General features: G+C 41.0%; 1 protein-coding gene across 3 annotated transcripts in view; it reads left to right on the top strand.

The window, feature by feature from the left end:
• The first annotated feature begins 6,157 nt into the window (after nucleotides 1-6,157).
• The window catches only part of IL6ST (interleukin 6 cytokine family signal transducer), a 54,985-nt gene continuing 40,654 nt past the window's right edge, over nucleotides 6,158-20,488 (top strand). The window contains exons 1-2 of one of the 3 annotated variants that reach the window (XM_064272100.1): nucleotides 6,158-6,300; nucleotides 13,656-13,841. In XM_064272100.1, coding sequence (XP_064128170.1) covers nucleotides 13,791-13,841 — 51 coding nt within the window. In that variant the 5' untranslated portion in view covers nucleotides 6,158-6,300; nucleotides 13,656-13,790. The remainder of the gene's footprint in view (nucleotides 6,301-13,655; nucleotides 13,842-20,488) is intronic. The other 2 variants (XM_064272093.1, XM_003408043.4) reach the window with 2 other exon arrangements.

Genomic DNA, 20,488 nt, shown 5'->3' with positions numbered 1-20,488 from the left:
TTTAATACAGTTAGTATTGTACCTTTACGCAAATCCTAGGTAGGGGGCTTGGAATTAGTGGTCATATAAGGCCACTATATATATATATATATCTTTTTTTTTTTTTTTTTACGAAAATCATCTTGGTATTTTTCACTACTTGGTTTGAGCATAAATGTTAGATTAGAACCTGGGGACTGATTTTATAACTGAAGAATATTCTTTTCCAGGGAGACATGGCCAAACAAGAATCAACAAAGAAAAGCCCTTGCTTCTACACAGGTTATATCAGAGTCAACAAAAGCAAGGTGTGTTCAGAGTCCCCATGATGATATTCTGGAGCAAGTCTGGGCAAGCCCGAAGCTGCGTCCTAATGTTTTACTTCTTTATACATGTATGTGTCAGGAATAGGATGCACCTAACTCTTTCAACTTCTGCACTCACCTTTTCTTCTCTGGAGCTAAGTTGCCCTATGAGCAGGGTAGCACATGGCCATTGACCAGCACATGGCCATTTTAACAAGGTTTCCCAGAGGTTCAGGGAAATCAGAAGCTAGATCCCCTCTCCCCTACGTGTCTGTCAGTTTCTTGTACTTTGGGGGCTTATATGTTTCTGTGATGCTAGAAGCTATGCCATCAGTATTCAGATACCAGCAGGGTCACCCATGGAGGACAGGTTTCAGCTGAGCTTCCAGACTAAGACAGATAAGGAAGAAGATCCCAGCAGTCTACTTCTGAAAAGTATTAGCCAATGAAAACCTTATGAATAGCAGTGGAACATTGTCTGATACAGTGCTGGAAGATGAGCCCCCCCAGGTTGGAAGGCACTCAAAAGAAGACTGGGGAAGAGCTGCTTCCTCCAAGTAGAGTCAAATATTGAATATACCATGGACTGCCAAAAGAACGAACAAACCTGTCTTGGAAAAAGTACAACCAGAATGCTCCTTAGAAGCAAGGATGGTGAGACTGCATCTTACATACTTTGGACATGTTGTCAGGAGGGATCAGTCCCTGGAGAAGGACATCATGCTTGGCAGAGTACAGGGTTAACGGAAAAGAGGAAGACCCTCAATGAGGTGGATTAACACAGTGGCTGCAACAATGATTTCAAGCATAGCAACGATTGTAAGGATGGCGCAGGACAGGGCAGTGTTTCGTTCTGTTGTGCATAGGGTCGGTATGAGTCGGAACTGATTCGACGGCACCTAACAACAACAACAGACCCCCTCTCCTTCAATCTGCATCTGTGATTAGCCTTTATGTGGAACAAAACTTGTTTCATTTCAAACTCTTTTACTCTAATTAGTCATTAAAATGAAATAAAATATGCAAATACTAATAACATTAAGAAATTTCTGCTAACTTCTCATTTTTAAAATCATAGGCATAAAACTATGCTGTTTGAAGTCAGAAGAGTAGTTACCTATGGCGGGGGAGAAATAAAAGGGATTGGGAGGGGGTTTCTAGAGCTGGTCATGTTCTGTTTCTTGATCTAGATGCTAGTTACACAGGTGTGTTTGTGAAAATATATCAAGCTGTAGTCTTATGATATATTTGTTTTTTTGAATATATATTATTCTTCAGAAAGTGTTTTAAATGGCAGTCAAAAAACTATTGCCATTTTGTTGCGTGAAATAAATCTTTCCTACTTTCTAGCTTGGAAATTAGAGCTCCTAGGTGGTGCAAACAGTTAAGCACTCAGCTATTAACCAAAAGGCTGGCGTTTCAAACCCACCCAGAGGCACCTCAGAAGACAGGTCTGGCAATTTGAAAACCCTGTGGAGCAGTTCTACTTTGTATACATGCAGTCACCATGAGTCGGAATCAACTTGATGGCAACTAACAAAAACAGGCTTGGAAATTTAGTTATAACTTGATTTAAATTCATATTTCATCCCAAATACATTTTATTAAGTGGATTATAATGTGGCTTAACCTGCTTCATTTTGAGATTTACATTTAATTAATGACTTTTAATTAATTTTTTTTTTTTAGGTTTACAGAGGTTTTAATACTTACAGAAAAGCTGTCTCTAAGTCTCCACTGAGTTTTGTTTTTTTTTTTTAATTTTCTGAGGTATTTAATGCTAATAATGAGAAATGTAAAACTAAGGAATTGAATTTAGTGGGAGTGGGACCAAAAACATAGGAGAAGCAGTTAACCTTTTAAAAGAATAGGGCGCTTTCTTTCTCTGAGGCAGGGGGAAAAAGGGAGAAGATAAATATATAGTTGCCTCTTAAGTTGGAGAAGAAGGAGTCCTGGTGGCACCGTGGTTAGGCACTCTGCTCTGCTGCTAACTGAAAGGTCAGCAGTTTGAACCCATCGGCGCCTCCGAGGGAGAAAAGATCTGGTGATCTGCTCCCATAAAGATTACTGCCTAGAAAACTATGGGGCAGTTCTGCTCTGTTCTATCAGATTGCTGTTGAGTTGGGTTCGACTGGAAGGCATACAACAACAACAAAATTGGAGAAATGTTAAGAATGCTCTTGACTTTCCCAGGAAATAATGAAACAAGGTTCTGTACTAAGAATAAATGTTGGGGTGGGGCTCCTGATAGTTCAAGGAAAAGGGAAGTAACTTGGAAAAATAAAAGAGTGTAGTAGGAAATAGAATTGACAAGAGAAACATGCCTGAAAGTCAAGGAAATCGAAAATACTAGTGAGAGGAAGGAGCCCTGGTAATGCAGTGGTTAAAGCACTCAGCCATTAGCCACAAGGTCAGTGGTTTGAACCTACCAGCTGCTCCATGGAAGAAAGACGTGTCAGTCTGCTTCTGTAAAAGATTTATAGCCATGGAAGCACTGTGGGGCAGTTCTATTCTGTCGTATAGGGTCGCTATGAGTGGGAACTTGATGGAAGTGGGTTTGGTTTTTTGGTTTAGCGAGAGTAAAGTTAAAATGTTTGATAAGAGGGTTCCAACAGCTTAGGAAGATAAAGGAAGGTAATAACTGATGAACTCTTCCAAAGTCTGGAAGTCACACTGAGGACAAATTACAGATTTAATGAGATCAAAGTCACAGGAGCGGTAGAGGGGTAGGTGGCTATGGGTACAGAGGAGGATAGTCACAACTCTAAATCATGGAGGTGGAGCAATTTCATCTGATGAATAGGTTGAAGGTGTGGCTACAACCGTGGGCTGCTGATGTAAAGTTGAAGATCATTGGAAAAGAGAAAGATGAGAAATTGTGAAGTCAGGGCGCTGAGTCATCAACCTGGATGCTGAAATTGTTAGATTGATGCAGGATATGATGTTAGCTCCAGGGCTGACGCAGAGTTTCAGAGACACAACTGGGCACCAGTGAAGAATAAATGGCTATCATCGTCAGGGCCAGATTTAAGCAGATACCAAGGCAGGCAAAGTTTGCCTTCAACATTTATCACCTTTGTTCAGTAGCATTTTTCCCCCGGCTTTGTACACCTACTCCCAAGTAACCTCAGTGTTTTTATGTTGCACCCTACAGGTTCACCACTCTCTGCTTCTGGCACATCTAAAACCCCCAAATGGCCTGAGGTCATTTAGAGGAGCTTCCCAACTGATATGTCACTTCCCCCACTTACATCTGCATTTTGATAGGGATTTCTAGTGACAAATCCTTAAGCTAAAAGTTGTCATTGCTGAGCCAATATTCTGTGGAGGTGTCTGTAAAGCAGGGCTTTGAACCCGTTCGTCCAGGTTTCTAAAAAGTTCCCCGTTGAGAATTTGCATTTCCGCTCCAAATATACTGAATCAGAATCTATATTTTAACAAGGTCCCCCAGGTGATTCTTACACATAATTTCCTGGGAACTTGTTAGAAATGCAAATTTTCAGCAGGGAGTTAAACGGAATTGAAGCCCTGGTGCAGTCATTTAATTTCAGCAGAGTGGGGAAGGCCTCCTACTGTCCTGAAAAATTTTTCTCCAGTCTTGATTCACCCCTTTAGCCTGGGACTTTGACCACCCCTACAAATGTGAGTTTCTTAGGGGGAGGGGCTGAGCTGAGCCAATTATAAAAATATCCACAAAAGGGCTAACTCAGTCTTTTGCTTTCCTGATTAGTATGCCAAGGCAGGTTAGTGTGCTGTGAGATATTGAGCCCCTTCTGTCAACCGCCTGTGCCATAGAAATATCATCATTTTCAATATAAGCCGCGATGCTAAAAGGTTTGGGAAACATTGACATAGTAGGATTCAGTAATGCTAATAGCTGACATTTAGTATTTACTATGTGCCAGGTGGTCTGAGAGTGGTATAAATGGTTAACACACTCCACTGCTAATCAAAAGGTTGGAGGTTCAAGTCCACTCAGAGGCATCTTGGAAGAAAGGCCTGACGATCTACTTCCAAATAGCAGTCATCAAAAACCCTTTGGAACACAAGTTCTACTCTGACACACATGGAGTTTCCATGAGTCAGAACTGGCTCAACAGTAGCTGATGGTATGTGCTAAGCACAGACCTATTTGATTGGTACCATTATTCCCATTTTGCAGATGAGGAAGCTGAAAAGACTTGCCCAAGGTCACCGAGATAGGAAGAAGTATCCGCATCAGGATTCAAAACCAGGCAGTGTGGACCAGAGGGTACATTTAACCACTAGACATTGCAGCTTAAAAAAACCGTTGCCATCAAGTGGATTCCAACTCATAGCGACCCTGTAGGACAGAGTAGAACTGCCCCACGCAGTTTCCAAGGAGCGCCTAGTGGATTCGAACTGCCGGGCTTTTGGTTAGCAGCTGCAGCTCTTACCAGTAGGCCAACAGGGTTTCCTGCTTTAATATAAACACCCCTAATAAGCAAAAGAGATGAATACCCTCGACAAGCTGGATTGACAACAGTGGCTGCAACGATGGGCTCTAGAACAGCAACGATTGCGAGGATGGTGCAGGACAGGGCCGTGTTTCTTCTATTCTATTACCAGAACCGACTCCACGGCACCTAACAACATTAAGTGGAAAAGCTAGAATTCATGGGGTCACAATCTGCAGTTCTGATATACGGCGACGGCGACGGGAGAAGCAGGAGCTCAACAGAATATAGCTTTGTTTCTCCTCCAACACTGTCATTGGGTTTGCCCCGGCCTCCGCTTATGTTGGAAACATAGTGGGTGCATTTTGCTGTGTCTTAAAAATTACCTGATAGACAACTAACAGATAATAATTTGATCTGTTTTAGTCTATCTGAATCCTCAATAATGAGGAACCTTATAATTGTCTTTTAATTTATGGGCATAATTTGTTCAAGTCCATCAAACCACGATTGCCTGCCAGTCTTCCACAAAAAGCCTGCCTGGCCTTGGATGTGTTTCTTTACGCTCACGAACACACACACAAAATACATTAACAAAAAAAAATTTCATCCTGTTTTGGAAAAACATATATACCAAAGAGAGCCTGGAGGTTTATTTCCCAGGCTTTGAAATGGGAAGGGGTGAACTACAATGAAATTGGTTTTTACTCAGTATTTTTATCATAGATTGAGAGGTGCAAACCGCAAAGAAAATCCTGGCGGGTCACCAGCTCTGGCATTCATTGATCAATCACACCCAAACTCATTTACTTAAAAAATACATATCGCGGTATTATAAAGTTCGTTTACATTAAGACTTGGCCCAAAGCCGCCGCCACAATCTGTGGCAATCTCGTGTGGAGTCCCGACCACCGAACCCTTCACTTTCCCCGAGGCGCTCCCACGCCTCTCTCATCCCCACGGAGCCCGGCGGTTCCCAGCGGCTCTGAGCCCCTCGGGAAAGGCCGCGAAGCCAGGCCGAGGGACCGCGGCCAGCGAGGAGGGCGGAAGGCACAGGCAGCACCCAGGCCTCCGCTCAAGGCCCCCTCATTCCACGAAAAGTGGAACATTCCGGCCCCTCCACCCCTCCGCAAGCAGAGGGGAGCTGGGGGGAGTCCTTCGATCTTGTCTGGGAGAGACGACGCCGGCGCTGCCACCGGAATCCCGGACGCCAGGAGTCGCGTTACGGGAATCGTAGCCCCTTGGCGTCCCGCCCCCTCTTGGTCGAGCGGCCGCTGAGCCAATGCTGGGGCGAGCCGGGTCTCGCAGAGGCCAATCAGCGCGCAGGCCTAGAGCCCGGGGGCGGGCTCCGCAAGGGAGCCGTGGGGCGGGGCCAGAGGAGCTCCTAGCCCGGGCGTGAGAGGAGGACGGCGCGCGGTGTCTTCGGGGCGAGCCGGAGCCGGGCGATTACCCGAGAGGCCCGCGGAGCCGCGCCGAGGCCTTCCCGGCGCAGCGGAGGTGGGGAGCCGCGGCCGTCCGGCCGAAGGTTCCAGCCTGGACCGGCGCTGAGAGGAACGTGCGCCGTGGAGGCGCGGAGGATCGAGGCGTCGCGGCCTGAGGTGAGGAGGGGCCGGGGCTCGGGGAAGGGCTGTGTAGCGGGAGGGCCAAGGCTCTGCCGGGGTGGACGGGCTGGCGGACCTGGCAATAGAGGGGCCAGTCTTCCGGAGAGAGGGGGGCACCAACCGCGCGCGCCCCGAACTTGTCAGCCTCAGCCTGGAAATCCCCGCATTCCTTCCTCTCCTTGCTCCCATACCTCCGAATTCTACTTCCCCAACTTTGTCACCTTTGTTTCTCAGCACTAAGTACAAACCTTTAAACACACACACCCTTCTTCTAAGACTGTGTCCAGCCCCCAGCCCCCGCCTCAAAAAAAATCCGTTCTGAATCATAAACCCTAGTTACCAAACGCTTGAAAACCAAACCTGTTGCGGTCGAGTCGATTCCGACTCATAGCGACCCTATAGGACAGAGTAGAACTGGGTCATAGAGTATCCAAGGAGCAGCTGGTGAATTCGAACTGCCGACCTTTTGGTTAGCCGCCTGAGCTCTTAACCACTGCGCCACCAGGGCTCCGTTTGGTTACCAAGTCCCCGCTTCCTCCCATTCACTCCCCCTTTCCATTTCTTAAATTCCACCAGCCCCGCACTTTACCCTTCAGTTTCTACCCAGAGGTTAATTACCCTTACCCAAAACCATCTTTTCAGCCTCATAGTGTAACGTTTCAACATTGTTCAAAGTTCACAATGCTTAAAACATTCTTAACTAACGTTTTTTTTTTTTTGTGATCTATTACATGTATCGTTCCTAAATAATCTCACATACCACCGTATCCTAAGGGCCCAAGCTTAAGGCAACGAATCGGCCTGTCTTTAAAATGACACACACACACACACACGCACACACACCAAGTTTAAAGGTTATTATAAGCAGCAAGGCAGTTTTCCAGTGGATGAGGGGCATTTTATTCATAACACCAAACTGGAAAATATCACAGGTTAAAAATAACACTTGCAACTTTTGTTCTATTATTTTTTCCTTAAGGAGGAGGAACCCATTTTGGTTTAATTTGTGTAGCATTGGGCATTTCAGCAATTACGTTGATTTAAAGTAATTATTATTAAAATACCCGGATGAATCTTACAAAAGATTGGTCTTGTCAGTGTTTAATCTTGTCAATGCTGTAAACAAACCCTTTAGACTGTGTGTGACTGCCAATTTCAAGTTGGAACAACTCTTAATTTGAAATTACTGACTCAGATCATTATGTGAGCTTTGGGTCTAATAATTCTTGATTTCATCAATTCAGGTTAATTTCTGTTTAGAAGTGTATTTGAATTATAAACTGGAATGTTAAAACCATTTGTGCTTTTTAAAATATATCTATTTTGGAGTAATTTTGAACAAGAAAGAGAAAGTGTCAAAAAGTTTGTAGTGAAAACTTTCCCTCATCTCAAGTCCGTATTATTAACAATATGGCATGTGTTTAATTTTCTCATTGGTGATTAAGAGAATTACAAATACTACCAGCTAATTTAATACAACGTTGTCTTATGTAACTAAAATTGTATTGTGTTCTCATTTTTATTTATGAATTGCAGTGTTTTCAGTTTATTTAAATCTTTTCCCAAAGAAATTTGCACTGCAGTTAAATGTTGGGTGAATTTTGATTGTACTATACCTGTGAAGGAAACCCTGGTGGCTTAGTGGTTAAGTGCTACAGCTGCTAACCAAGAGGTCTGCAGGTCAAATCCACTGGGGGCTCCTTGGAAACTCTACGAACATTTCCACTCTGTCCTACAGGGCCGCTGTGAGTCAGAATCGACTCAACGGCAGTAGGTAGGTTATACTTGTGAAATAGGTGTTATTATACCCACTTTATAGAGAAGGGAACAAAGGCTCAGGGTCCCTGTGAAACCTAGATGTGTGTGACTCCGTATTCTGTGTGCTCAATCGTTTTGTCATGCAGACCATTTCTCATAGAGAATCCAGTGTTGCAATTTGGTTGGGGAGTTTAGGGGCCACCCGTAACTCCTGCAGTGGAAGGACAGGTTTTTTCTCTCAGGAACTGTATCAGAGTTCCTCGTTTTAATGAGAGAATTCCCTGGCCCTAATACATTTGCAGCCTGTTGCCTTCTCCCCTTCTTTGATTGTAAAGGCAGTATGATCAGAGTTGAGGTTTCTACTGAGTTTTATTACTTTAAGTAGCACAGACTAAGTGCCTAAGCACTGGCTGTCTGAACTCACAATGATGCATGAGATGTTATCAGGACTTTCAATGAGTTTATAGAAATTGGGTTGACAGTCGTATGCATGAGAAATCAGAAGGATGCAAGCAGTTTTAATTAAATGCAGAGTGATACAGAAAACTGCTGTAGAAATTTAAATTAGTGAATGATCATTTATAGTTTGGAATAATCAATGGTTTTACCAGAGGTAAGCCTTGAAACTTGGGTAAGATTTGGATAAGTGGAAAAATGAAGGTAGCCCATTCCAAATACAAGATTAACATGTGGAAAGGGTCAGAAAATAAGCAAGGTATAGTAGTTATAACAGTTAATATGTACTTAATGCTTATTTTGTGCCAGTCACTGTTCTTAGCACTTTACCCATGTTGAAATTCACTTAATCCTCATAACCTTACAGGGTAGGTATTTTGATTGTCCTCTTTTTACACATGGAAAACTACGGCACAGTGAGGTTAATTAAGTTGTGCAGTGTTACATGACTTGTAAGTGTTGGAGCCAGAAAACATGCCTATATAGTCTGGCTCCAGAGCCTGAGCTCTTAACCGTGATGCATGCTCCTTATTCATGTAGTATACTTGAGTGATAGTAGAATAATATGGCCCTAGTAGAAGGCCTTTTAAAACCCACTTTTAAGTGTTTGCTGTCTGCCTCATAGTGTATGTGAGATTATTAAGACATAAAAACAAATTACAGTGTGGTGTTATGAATCCTATTAGGGAACTGCATACTGCACCTTGGGAGCAAAGATGTTGGTAATAAACCCCCCCAGTGCTGTCGAGTCGATTCCGACTCATAGCGACCCTATAGGACAGACTAGAACTGCAGCATACAGTTTCCAAGGAGCGCCAGGTGGATTCGAACTGCCGGCCCTTTGGTTAGCAGCCGTAGCACTTAACCACTACACCACCAGGGTTTCCAATGTTGGTAATAAAGTAGGGAGAAATTTCAGAAGAGATGTTGTTTCATCTGGCTGTTAAATGGTTAATAGCGTACCACAGAATCATACCCCCCTACCCCCACCCCCACCCCCCAAAGGTATCTAGAGGCAGGGAGTAGTATGTAGAAGCACAAACTCCAAAAGAACAAGATGTGTTACAGAAAGTCTAGTAGTTTGCTGTGGCTTGAACATAAAGTCTGTAGGAATGAGTAGTAGGGAATGATGACAGGTAAGACTAAATTGTGAATGACATGGTGAGGTCAAATAAAGTGAGAAGATTAAATATTTACTTTGCAATTAGGAAACTACAAAAATAATTTCAGCGTGATAGGAGTAGATTGTTGGCTATACTTTCGAAAAGTTTTATGGTGGTGTCACTTGAGGGGGAGACCTGAGGAAAAGAATATTTTTAGGAGAAACTTGAATATTGGAGAAATGGATTGGACCTGTAAATGGGAGGCAAAATTTTAGGTCCTTGAATGCCTAAAATGTTCGGCATTATTATTGACCCTTTCAAAAGCCTTTGAGGAAGTGAGTAGAGGGTTTAAAGTAGTGTTTTAGAGAGATTCATCCACCAATGTGTTCACAATGACATGGAGGGAGGAGAGACTGGAAGCAGGAGAGCAAATAGTGAGGTAATCAGTGCCTAAATTAGATTGGTGATGGTAGGAGGTAGGAAAGAAGGGACAGATGTGAAAAACATTGTGAAAAAAGACTGGATAAAATTTGTGACTGAGAAAAGATAGAATGTAAGGGAAAGGTAGGAGTCAAAGACGGGCCATGTTGACTTCAAGAGAGTGAGTTGTTTGTAGGTGTGGGGGGAAATGCTGTGATTAAAAAGTGTGCATTTATGTATACGTGTGTTCATGAGTGCGTTGTGTTGTTTTTAGGTCTGTTAAATTTATTTGACTCAGAGGCAGAATATTCAAGAAGATAACAGGTAGCTGGAATTAAAAGAAAAGTCCAAGGCAGAATTCTTGAAATTATTTTGATTGAAGGTGATGGTTGAAATCATGTGTCTCTAAAGAAATTGGTATCTAAAAAGAGTAGAAGCCAAATACTTTATTTTGGAGGTACATTCCTAGCCTGGAGATAAAAGTTGGCAGAGAATTTGGTACGGGAGACAGGAAAATGGGTAAAAGAAAGAGTTCAACCACATGTTAGGGTTACATAGAAACCTGGGAATGTGAGAAATTCAAGAAGTACAGGGAATAATGTGAAATGCTGAGAAACTCTTGTGATCGTTGTTATAATGGTTGCGGTGTCTTTCATTCTGTGTCTGTCTGGTCTATCTTACTGAGATTCAGTGAAAATTAAGTTAGCTAACTGAGCATGAAAAAAAGAGCTCCATCTGTTAAAGTATGACTGGAGTATAGATTACTTCTTTAAAGCTGCAGGAATACATATCCAGAGCAGGAGCTACATTCCTTTCACACAGGAAAGCTGAGGTCCCTGTTAAAATTTGAATATTTTATCTCCAAAAGTTTATTTTCTCTGTACTCAAACTAAGCATTTTTATCCTTTGCTCCAGGGTAGATTGGTTTCCTCATTACTTCTGAGTGGTGCATATCACAGTGGTGCCTTATGCACAGTTGTTTTTCTTCGGGTGTTCTATTTTATGTACACCCCTGTGTCTTTACCCTCTATCCCTTTCTCCCCATCCACAGCACAAAGTAAACTCTTCAGAGCTGTGTTTCAGATAATACAGCTCTGATTGGTAAACTGCCACGCTCTGGCATTTTGGCATTGGTAATCATGATTTGACAATTGAAGATGATGTATAGCTCAGCAGCTTCTCTGACTTTGCACATGCTGTTTTCTCTGTCTAAAAAAACCTGTACCCACATTTCATAACTGGGCTCTCCTGCGCCCTGTCTGAATTGGTATTGTCTGTGCTTCTGTAGCACTGTGTATATTATCCTTCTCTAAACTTTGAGGTTCAACTCTATAATGTTTTATTAGGCTATAGTGAGAACATGGATGCTCATCAAAGTCATCATTAAACTTTTTCATATCTCAGAAATAGTCAATGATAATTCATAAAGGCATGTTCTTTATTTTTGTCCAGTATTCTTATAATTTTGTTTTCACGTTTGGGTCTTGAATCAGTAGGGAATGTGTCCGTGTCTGTGATGAAGTAGGGCTGTAAATTTATGTTCCTGCTTGTGGAACTAGTTGTCCCAATACTATTTATTGAATAGTCTTTTATTTCCCCGGTGCAATGAGATTCTTCCTCTATCAGATATTAAATTCTTACTTATATTTGGGTCAGTTTCTGGTCTTTTTATTGTACCATTGATTGACTTGTCTGTTCCTGTGCCAGTGCCATGGTTCAATTATAACAGCTTTATAGTAGAATAAGTATTTCTTTTTTTGAAAATTAGCTTGTGGCTTTTCTTTCATGTTTTATGTGAAATTTAAAATTGGTTTGTAAAGTTCCTTAATAAACCACTTCGCAATTTGGGTTAAAATTGTATTACATTTATATATTAATTTGTGAAGAACTATATGTCTACTATATTGGGTTTCCTTGCCGTATGATATTTAGACCTTAATAAAGCACTTCAGTAAAATTCTATAGTTTCATCATAAAGACCTTGTATACTTTTTTGTGAAAATATACATAACAAAACAAACCCATTCAGCATTTTCCACATGTACAGTTCAACGACATTAGTTACATTCTTCATATTGTGTTACCATTCTCATTATCTCTACCCATACTGTTTCACTACCACTAACTTAGACTCCCTAAACATCTATGTGTTTTAGAGTTACTGCTGTCAATTTGATCTCACGTACGTAATTCTTTAAGAGTGCGCTGCTCAAGGGAAACATTCTTTACTAATTGAGCTAAGCTGTTGTTTAGTTTAAAGATGACTTCATGGCATAGTTTCAGTTCAAGGCTTAAAGAGTATCTCGGGGCAATAGATTTGGGGGTTCCCCTGTCCCAGTAGGTCTAGTAAGTCTGGTTTCTGTAAGAATTTTTTTTTTTATTGTACTTTAGATGAAGGTTTACAGAGCAAATTAGTTTCTCATTAAACAATACAAATACTGTTTTGTGACACTGGTTGCCAACCCCACAACATGTCAACACTCTCCCCTTCTCGGCCTTGGGTTCCTCATTACCGGCTTTCCTGTCACCTCCTGACTTCTCATCCTTGCCCCTGGGCTGGCGTGCCCATTTAGTCTCATTTTGTTTTATAAAAAAACAAATATGTTGCCATCAAGTTGATTCTGACTCATAGTGACCCTACAGGACAGAGTAGAACTGCCCCACAGGGTTTCCAAGGAGCACCTGGTAGATTCAACTGCAGACCATTTAGTTAGGAGCTGAACTGTTAACCACTACGCCACCAGGGTTTTATGGGTTTGTCTAATCTTTGGCTAAAAGGTGACCTCAGGAGTGACTTCATTACTGAGCTAAAAGGGTGTCCGGGGGCCATACTCTCGGGGTTTCTTCGGTCTCTGTCAGACCACTAAGTCTGGTCTGTTTTGGTGAGTTAGAATTTTTTGTTCTACGTTGTTCTCCAGCTCTGTCCAGGACCCTCTGTTGTGATCCCTGTCAGAGCAGTCAGTGGTGGTAGTTGGGCACCATCTAGTTGTGCTGGACTCAGTCTGGCGGAGGCTGTGGTAGTTGTGGTCATTTAGTCCTTTGGACTAATCTTTCCCAGTGTCTTTGGTTTTCTTCATTCTCTCATGCTCCAGATGGGGTGATACCAGTGGAGTATCTTAGATGGCCACTCACAAGCTTTTAAGACCCCGGATGTTACTCACAAAGTGGGATGTAGAACATTTTTTTTATAAACTATGTTATGCTAAAAAAAAAAAAAAAAAAACTGAGCTAAATCTCCCTCGAGACCATGGTCCCCAGCCCTCAGCCCGGTAATTCGGTTCCTCAGGGAGTTTGGATGTGTCTTTGAAGCTTCCATGACCTTGCCTTGGTTGAGTTGTGCTGAATGTGCTGACTTCCCCAGTATTGTGTACTGTCGTAGCCTTCACCAAAGTTAACATTGGTTTCTGTAAGAATTTGAAATTCTGTTCTACATTTTCTCTCTTTGTGATCAGGATCCATCTGTTGGGTCCTTGATCAAAATGTTCCATAATAATAGCCAGGTATCATCCCATTCGTCTAGTCTCATGGCAGTGGAGACAGTAGTTCTTGGAGGCAATTAGACCTGCAGCCCATTTCCTTCTTTACCTGAATCTCCTTCTTCTTCTGCTGTTTCAGGCGAGTAGAGACCAATTGCTGTATCTTGGATGGCTGCTCACAAACTTTTAAGACCTAGGCCCTATCATTGAACTTGGAGGTAGAACAGAGACTCTAAAAACATTAGGCCAATTGACCGGACAGACCCTTGAAACCATGACCCTAAACCTTCGAACCAAGAAAATTTATCCCACCGGGTATTTCATTGTACGTAAGTAGTATCAACAGCTGCTGCCTGTCTTTTTTATTTATCATTATTATTAATTTTTTTTGGCTGCTGTTGTTGAAAAATTATACTTAACACCATATTTGCCATTTTGCCCTTTTTCTTGTGTTTGTATATTTTCTACTAGCTTTTTTTCACTAGGTATATATCATTTTCAATGCTATTGTGAATAGGATTTCTTCTATTACATTTTCCCTTTGGTATGGTTTCTAATTGGTGTATTTTTAACTGATGTATACCAGAAAATCAAACCCATTGCCTTCAAATCAATTCCAACTCAATAGCAACCTTACAGGACAGAGTAGAACTGCCCCATAGTGTTTCCAAGGAGCGGCTGGTAGATTTGAATTGCTGGCATTTTGGTTAGCAGCTAACTGCTTAACCACTGAGCCACCAAGGCCCCAACCTGGTATATAGGAGAGCTAAATATATATATTTCATCCTTTGAAATTTATCAAAACTTGTTTTATGTAAGAAGACTACACAATGCAGTAATAAGGCAGATTGTTAGACTAGACAAAATAAACAAAATCCAACCATATGCCGTCCTATCAACAAGAGATCCACCCCAAATGTAAGGACCAAAACCAAACCAAACCCACTGCCATCGAGTCAAATTCCAACTCAGAGCAATCCCACAGGACATAGTAGAACTGCCCCATAGGATTTCCAAGGCTGTAATCTTTACGGAAGGAGACCGCCACATTTTTCTCCCACAGATCAGCTGGTGGGTTCAAAATGCCAGCCTTTTGGTTAGCAGCTGAGATGTTAACCACTGCGCCACCAAACCAAAAAACCAAATCCATTACTACTGAGTCAATCCTGACTCATAGCCACACTATAGGACAGAGTAGAACTGCCCCCATAAGATTTCCAAGGCTATAATCTTCACAGAAGCAGACTGCCACATCTTTCTCCCATGGAGCAGCTGGTGGGTTCAAACCACTGACCTTTCAGTTAGCAGCTGAGTGCTTAACTACTACACTGCCAAGGCTCCTTACTGTACCACCCGGGCTCCTTAAAGATAAGGACACAAAATGTTAAAAGTTAAAAGATGAAGAAGAATACATCCTACAAATACTGAGCATAAATAAAGCTGGTATAACTATATTAATATTAGAAGAAGTAGACTCTAGTCATCAAGTATTATTAGAGATAAAAATGAACATCTGACAATAAAATATATAACAGTTCTTCACTTGGATAAATCTAATAATATAGCTTAAAAATACATTAAAAAATAACATTCACAATCAGAGTTGGAGATTTTAACACACCTTCCTCAATGATAAGCAGCCAGAAACATCAATAAGGATATAAGAGTTTAAACATAATTGATCAATCGAACCTCACTGACATACATAGAGCACTTTGCCCAACAGCTGAAGAATGTACATTCTTTTTTAGGATGCCCAATATATTGCTTTTGCTCCATTATAGGAGAGCTGTATTTTGTGATGTTTTGTTCAACTACTATATTAAACTCTCAGTACTAATTGTTTGTCATTTGATTGTCTTTTTTTCTTGAAAGGTGGTTATACTCTCTGCCAGTTTTTCATTTTCCGTTTATATATCTCTCGACGTAGCATCTCACAGAACTCACAAATCGCGTCTGGGAAATAGCTTACGCAGTTATGGAGGCTGGCAAATCCCAAATCTGTGTGTCAGATATAGGCTTCTCCCAACTCACATGGCTACAGGGGCCGACGAATCCAAATTAGTAATAATAATTAAACCTACAGATTCTTTTTAAAGAAGAGTTGGAATTATTCCTTGAACTTTCAATATGCATGTATTCCTTGCGCCATAATTCCACTGAAGAATTTATCCTATAGATAATTTTTTGTTTTTCTGCCTAACAAAAAACAGCTACACTTATAAATGGGAAGTTTTTGCTCTTTCCAAAATGAGGAGATAGGTAGTTCCAAGAATCGTTGTATCCATTGTCGGCATAGTCCCACTGAATTTTCTGATATCCAAAGACAAAGTTGTAAAGTTAACTTCCAACAATTTGTATATAAGATAAAAATGGGAAGAAAAAGAAGGAAAAAATGGTTAGTGCGTGTAAATCATCACACAGAAAAGAAGCAAATAGAAAATATGCAAAGCTACTACAGTCCTCATTTTTGTAATCCTATGAATAATTTTTATGTAAAATTTTTTAGGTACAGTGTTATGTTCCTTATACAGAGATGCTTATGATAATATTGTTTATAAATTGCAAAAATTGGAAACACTTAAATGTTAAAGGGACTGATTAAATTACAGTGTATCCATACACTGATGTATTATGCACCATTTCAATATAATGAAGGTAGTTTATCCAGCAAATACTTATAGAGTGCTTACTATGCTAGGCAGTGATTCTAGATGCTAGGAATATAGCAAGAAACAAAATGGACAAAACTTTGTGCCTCATATGCTTACATTCTATTTTGGGGTCACAGGCAATAAGGAAAGTAAGTAAATTGTATGGTATTTTATAACGGGTTGGCAAACAACAGCCTACAGACTGGATCTGCCCTATTGCCTGTTTTTGTAAATAAAGTTACTGGAATGCAGCCGTGCCCGTTTGTTTCTGTATTGCCTATGACTGCTTTTGCAGTTCAGCAGCAGAGTTGACTAGTTGCAAGAGAGACCATAGGCCCAGAAAGCCTAAAATGTTTACTATCTGACCCTTTACAGGTAAAGTTTCCCAACCCATTTTAGAAACTGCTGTGGAGAAAAATAAAACAGGAAAGGTAGGATAAGCAACACAAAGTGGTTGTATCCAGTATGGGGCTATTATGAGTAAAGCTGCTGTGAACATTTGAATGTAAGTCCTTCTGTAGACCTTTTCATTTCCCTTGGTTATATACTTAGGAGCAAGGGCGGATAATGCAATAAGCAAGGAAGCACAGGCTTACTTGTATTTACTTACTAATCTGTAATGAACAATTTCAGCACATCAAAGACGTTCACTTCATATTTGAACGTAAGCACAAGTAAGCCCGTGCTTACCTTGCTTACGGGGGTCATCTGCGCCTGTCAGGGGTTGTTAAATATGAAAAGAGGTTTTGATTCTGTAGGAAGGAAGGTGCTGTGAGATTGAGAGAGAGACAGATACCAGCCATACCTAGAAGCAGAATCTTTGATGTGCTGAAAAAAAAATGACATTGTTCATCGCAGATGATCTGGTAAGCAAGGTAAGCGCTGGGGGAACGCTGAGTTATCAGGCAGCTATCAGATTGCTCTCCAGCGTGGCTGTGTCATTCTGTATCCTGCCGGGGCAGTTTTCGTTTACAGCTTTTATAACGCAGGGGGCTGAGAGTGTCTTTTCATGTGTTTGAATTGCTTGTACTTTCTTTTCTATAAATTGCTTATTCAAATCTCTTTGCCCCTGTTTTTACTAAGTATTGGTATTTTTTAGTGACTCGTAGGTAGTCTTTTTTTTTTTTTAGGTAGCCTGCATATATTAGGGAATATCTTTGGTCGTGCTATGAAGTAACATTTTTTTCATCTTATCAAGTATCTTTTGAGGTTACTTATGATTATTTTACAGAGCCCTGGTAGCACAGTGGTTGAAGTGCTCATCTGCTTACCAGAAGGTCAGCAGCTCAAACCCACCAGCTGCTGCACAGGAGAAGGATGTGGCACTCTGCTTCCATTAAGGTTTGCAGCTATGGAAACCCAATGGGGCAGTTGTACTCTGTAGGGTCGCTGTGAGTCAGAATTGACTTGATATCAGTGGGTTTGGTTTTTGGTTTTCTCGATGGTCATTTTTGCCATATAGAAATTTGTTTCTCTGAAGTTGTTTTCAATCTCAGTATTTACTAATAGTGCAAGGTTTCACATAGTAAACACGATTGAATTGGAAATTGAAACCTGGTTTCTGTTCCTCATGCCACCACTGATTTATTTTGACTGTGTGTGTGTGTGTGTGTTTTTATTTGCACTTTATATGAAGGCTTACAGAACTAGTTTCTCATTAAACAGCACAGTTATAGTACAATTAGTACTATGTCATAAAAAATATATTTACAGTATATTGTTTTACGACGTTCGTTAACAATCCCATGACATGTCAGCACTCTCCCTTCTCAACCTTGGGTTCCCTATTACCAGCTTTCCTGTCCCCTCCTGCCTTCTAGTCCTTGCCCTTTGGCTGGTGTGCCTCTTTAGTCTCATTTTGTTTTGTGGGCCTGTCCAATCTTTGGCAGAAGAGTGAACCTCGGGAGTGACCTCATTACTGAGCTGAAAAGATGTCCAGGGGCCACACTCTCAGGGTTTCTCCAATCTCTGTCAGGCCAGCAAGTCTGTTCTTTCTTTTTGAGTTAGAATTTTGTTCTACATTTTTCTCCAGCTCTGCCTGGGACTCTTTGTTGTGATATCTGTCAGAGGATTCAGTAGTGGTAGCTGGGCACCATTTAGTTTTACTTGACCCTGTCTGGCGGTGGCCGTGGTATATGTGGTCCGTTAGTCCTTTGGACTAATCTTACCCTTGTATCTTTAGTTTTCTTCATTCTTCTTGTGCCCAAAGGGGTGAGACCAGTGGAGTATCCTAATGTCCACTCACAGGCTTTTAAGACCCCAGATGCTACTCACCAAAGTAGAATGTAGAGCATTTTCTTTATAAACTATGTTATGTCATTTGAGCAAGATGTTCTCCAAGGCCCTCAGCACAGCAATTCCATCCCTCAGGAAGTTTGGATGTGTCTGTGGAGCTTCCATGACCTTGCCTTGTACAAGTTGTGCTGGCTTCCCCAGTATTGTGTACTGTCTTACCCTTCACCAAAGTTACCACTTACCTATTGTCTATTTAGTGTTTTTTTTATCCCCACCCTTCCCCTCCCTCATACCCATCAAAGATTGATTCTTTTTGTGTGTAAGCCTTTTCATGAGTTTTTACAGTAGTGGTCTCATACAATATTTTTCCTTTTGTGATTGACTTATTTTGCTCAGCATAATGCCCTCCAGATTCAACCATGTTTTGAGATGCTTCACAAATTCATTGTTCTTTATTGTTGCGTAATACTCCATTGTGTGCATGTACCACAGTTTGTTTATCTGTTCATCCGTTGATGGGCGTGTAGATTATTTCCTTCTTTTTGCTATTCTGAACAACACTACAGTGAACATGGGTGTGCATGTGTCTATTCTCGTGACAACTCTTATTTCTTTAGGATATATTCCTAGGAGTGGTATTTCTATTTCTGGCTTTCTAAGGAAATGCTGTATCGTTTTCCAAAATGGTTGTATCATTTTGTATTGCTACCAGCAGTGCATAAGAGTTCTGATCTCCCCACAGCCTCTCCAACTTTCTTTATTTCCTGTTTTTTTTTTTGGATGCAAAAAGTGCCAGTAATGCCTGGGTGAGATGGTGTCTCGTTGTCGTTTTGATTTGCATTTCTCTAATGGCTAGTGATCCCGAGCATTTCCTAATGTGTCTGTTGGCCTCTTGAATGTTTTCTTTGGTGAAGTGTCTGTTCATTTCCTTTGCCCATTTTTTAATTGGATTATTTGTCTTTTTGTTGTAGAAGTGTCGGATTTTCTTGTAGATTTTAGAGATTGGACCTTGTCTGATTTGTAATAGCCCAAATTTTTTTTGCAGTCTGTAGGTTCTCTTTTTACTCCTTGGTGAAGTCTTTTGATGAGCATAAGTGTTAAATTTTTAGAAGATCCCAGTTATCTAGCTTATCTTTTGGAGTTTGTATGTTGTTAGTTGTGGTTTGTATGCTGTTAATGCTGTGTATTAAGGCCTCCAGCATTGATCCTATTTTTTCTTCTGTGAACTTCATAGTTTTTGCTTTATATTTAGGTCTTTGATTCATTTTGAATTAGTTTTTGTGTATGGTGTGAGGTATGGGTCCTGTTTGATTTTTTTGCAGATGGACATCCAGTCTCGTCAGCACCATTTGTTAAAAAGACTGTCTTTTCTGCATTTGGGCCCTTGTCGAAGATCAGGTTACTGTAGGTGGGTGGATTTACATTTGGGTTCTCAGTGCTGTTCCATTGGTCAATGTACCTTGTTGTTGTGCAAGTACCAGGCTGTTTTGACTACCCTAGCTGTATTGTGGGTTCTGAGGTCAGGTAGTGCAAGTCCTCCAGCTTTATTCTTCTTCTTCAACAGTGCTTTATTTCTCTGGGGCTTCTTCCCTTTCCATATAAAGTTAATGATAAGTTTTTGCATCTCTTTAAAGAATGTTGTTGATATTTGGATTGGGATTGCATTGTATTTGTAAATTGCTTTGGGTAGAATTGTCATTTTCACAATGTTGAGTCCACCTATCATTGAGCATGGTCTGTTTTTCCATTTATGTAAATCTCTTTTGGTTTCTTGCAGTAGTGTTTAGTAGTTTTCTTTGTATAGATCCTTTACACCCCTGGTTAGATTTATTCCTAAGTATGTTATTTTTCAGGGGCTATGGTATTGATTTCCTAATTTCCTTTTCATCGTTCTCTTTATTGGTGTATAAGAATCCAACTGATTTTTGTTTGTTTTTCTTGTATCCTACTATCCTGCTGACTCTTTGTATTAGTTCCAGTAGTTTTCTCATGGAGTCTTTTGGGTTTTCTACGTGTAGTTGATTTCCTAATTTCCTTTTCATCGTTCTCTTTATTGGTGTATAGGAATCCAACTGATTTTTGT

The sequence above is a fragment of the Loxodonta africana genome, chromosome 2, assembly GCF_030014295.1.
Source record: "Loxodonta africana isolate mLoxAfr1 chromosome 2, mLoxAfr1.hap2, whole genome shotgun sequence".
In the NCBI taxonomy this organism is placed as follows: domain Eukaryota; kingdom Metazoa; phylum Chordata; class Mammalia; order Proboscidea; family Elephantidae; genus Loxodonta; species Loxodonta africana.
This window is presented reverse-complemented; position numbering and strand designations above follow the sequence as displayed.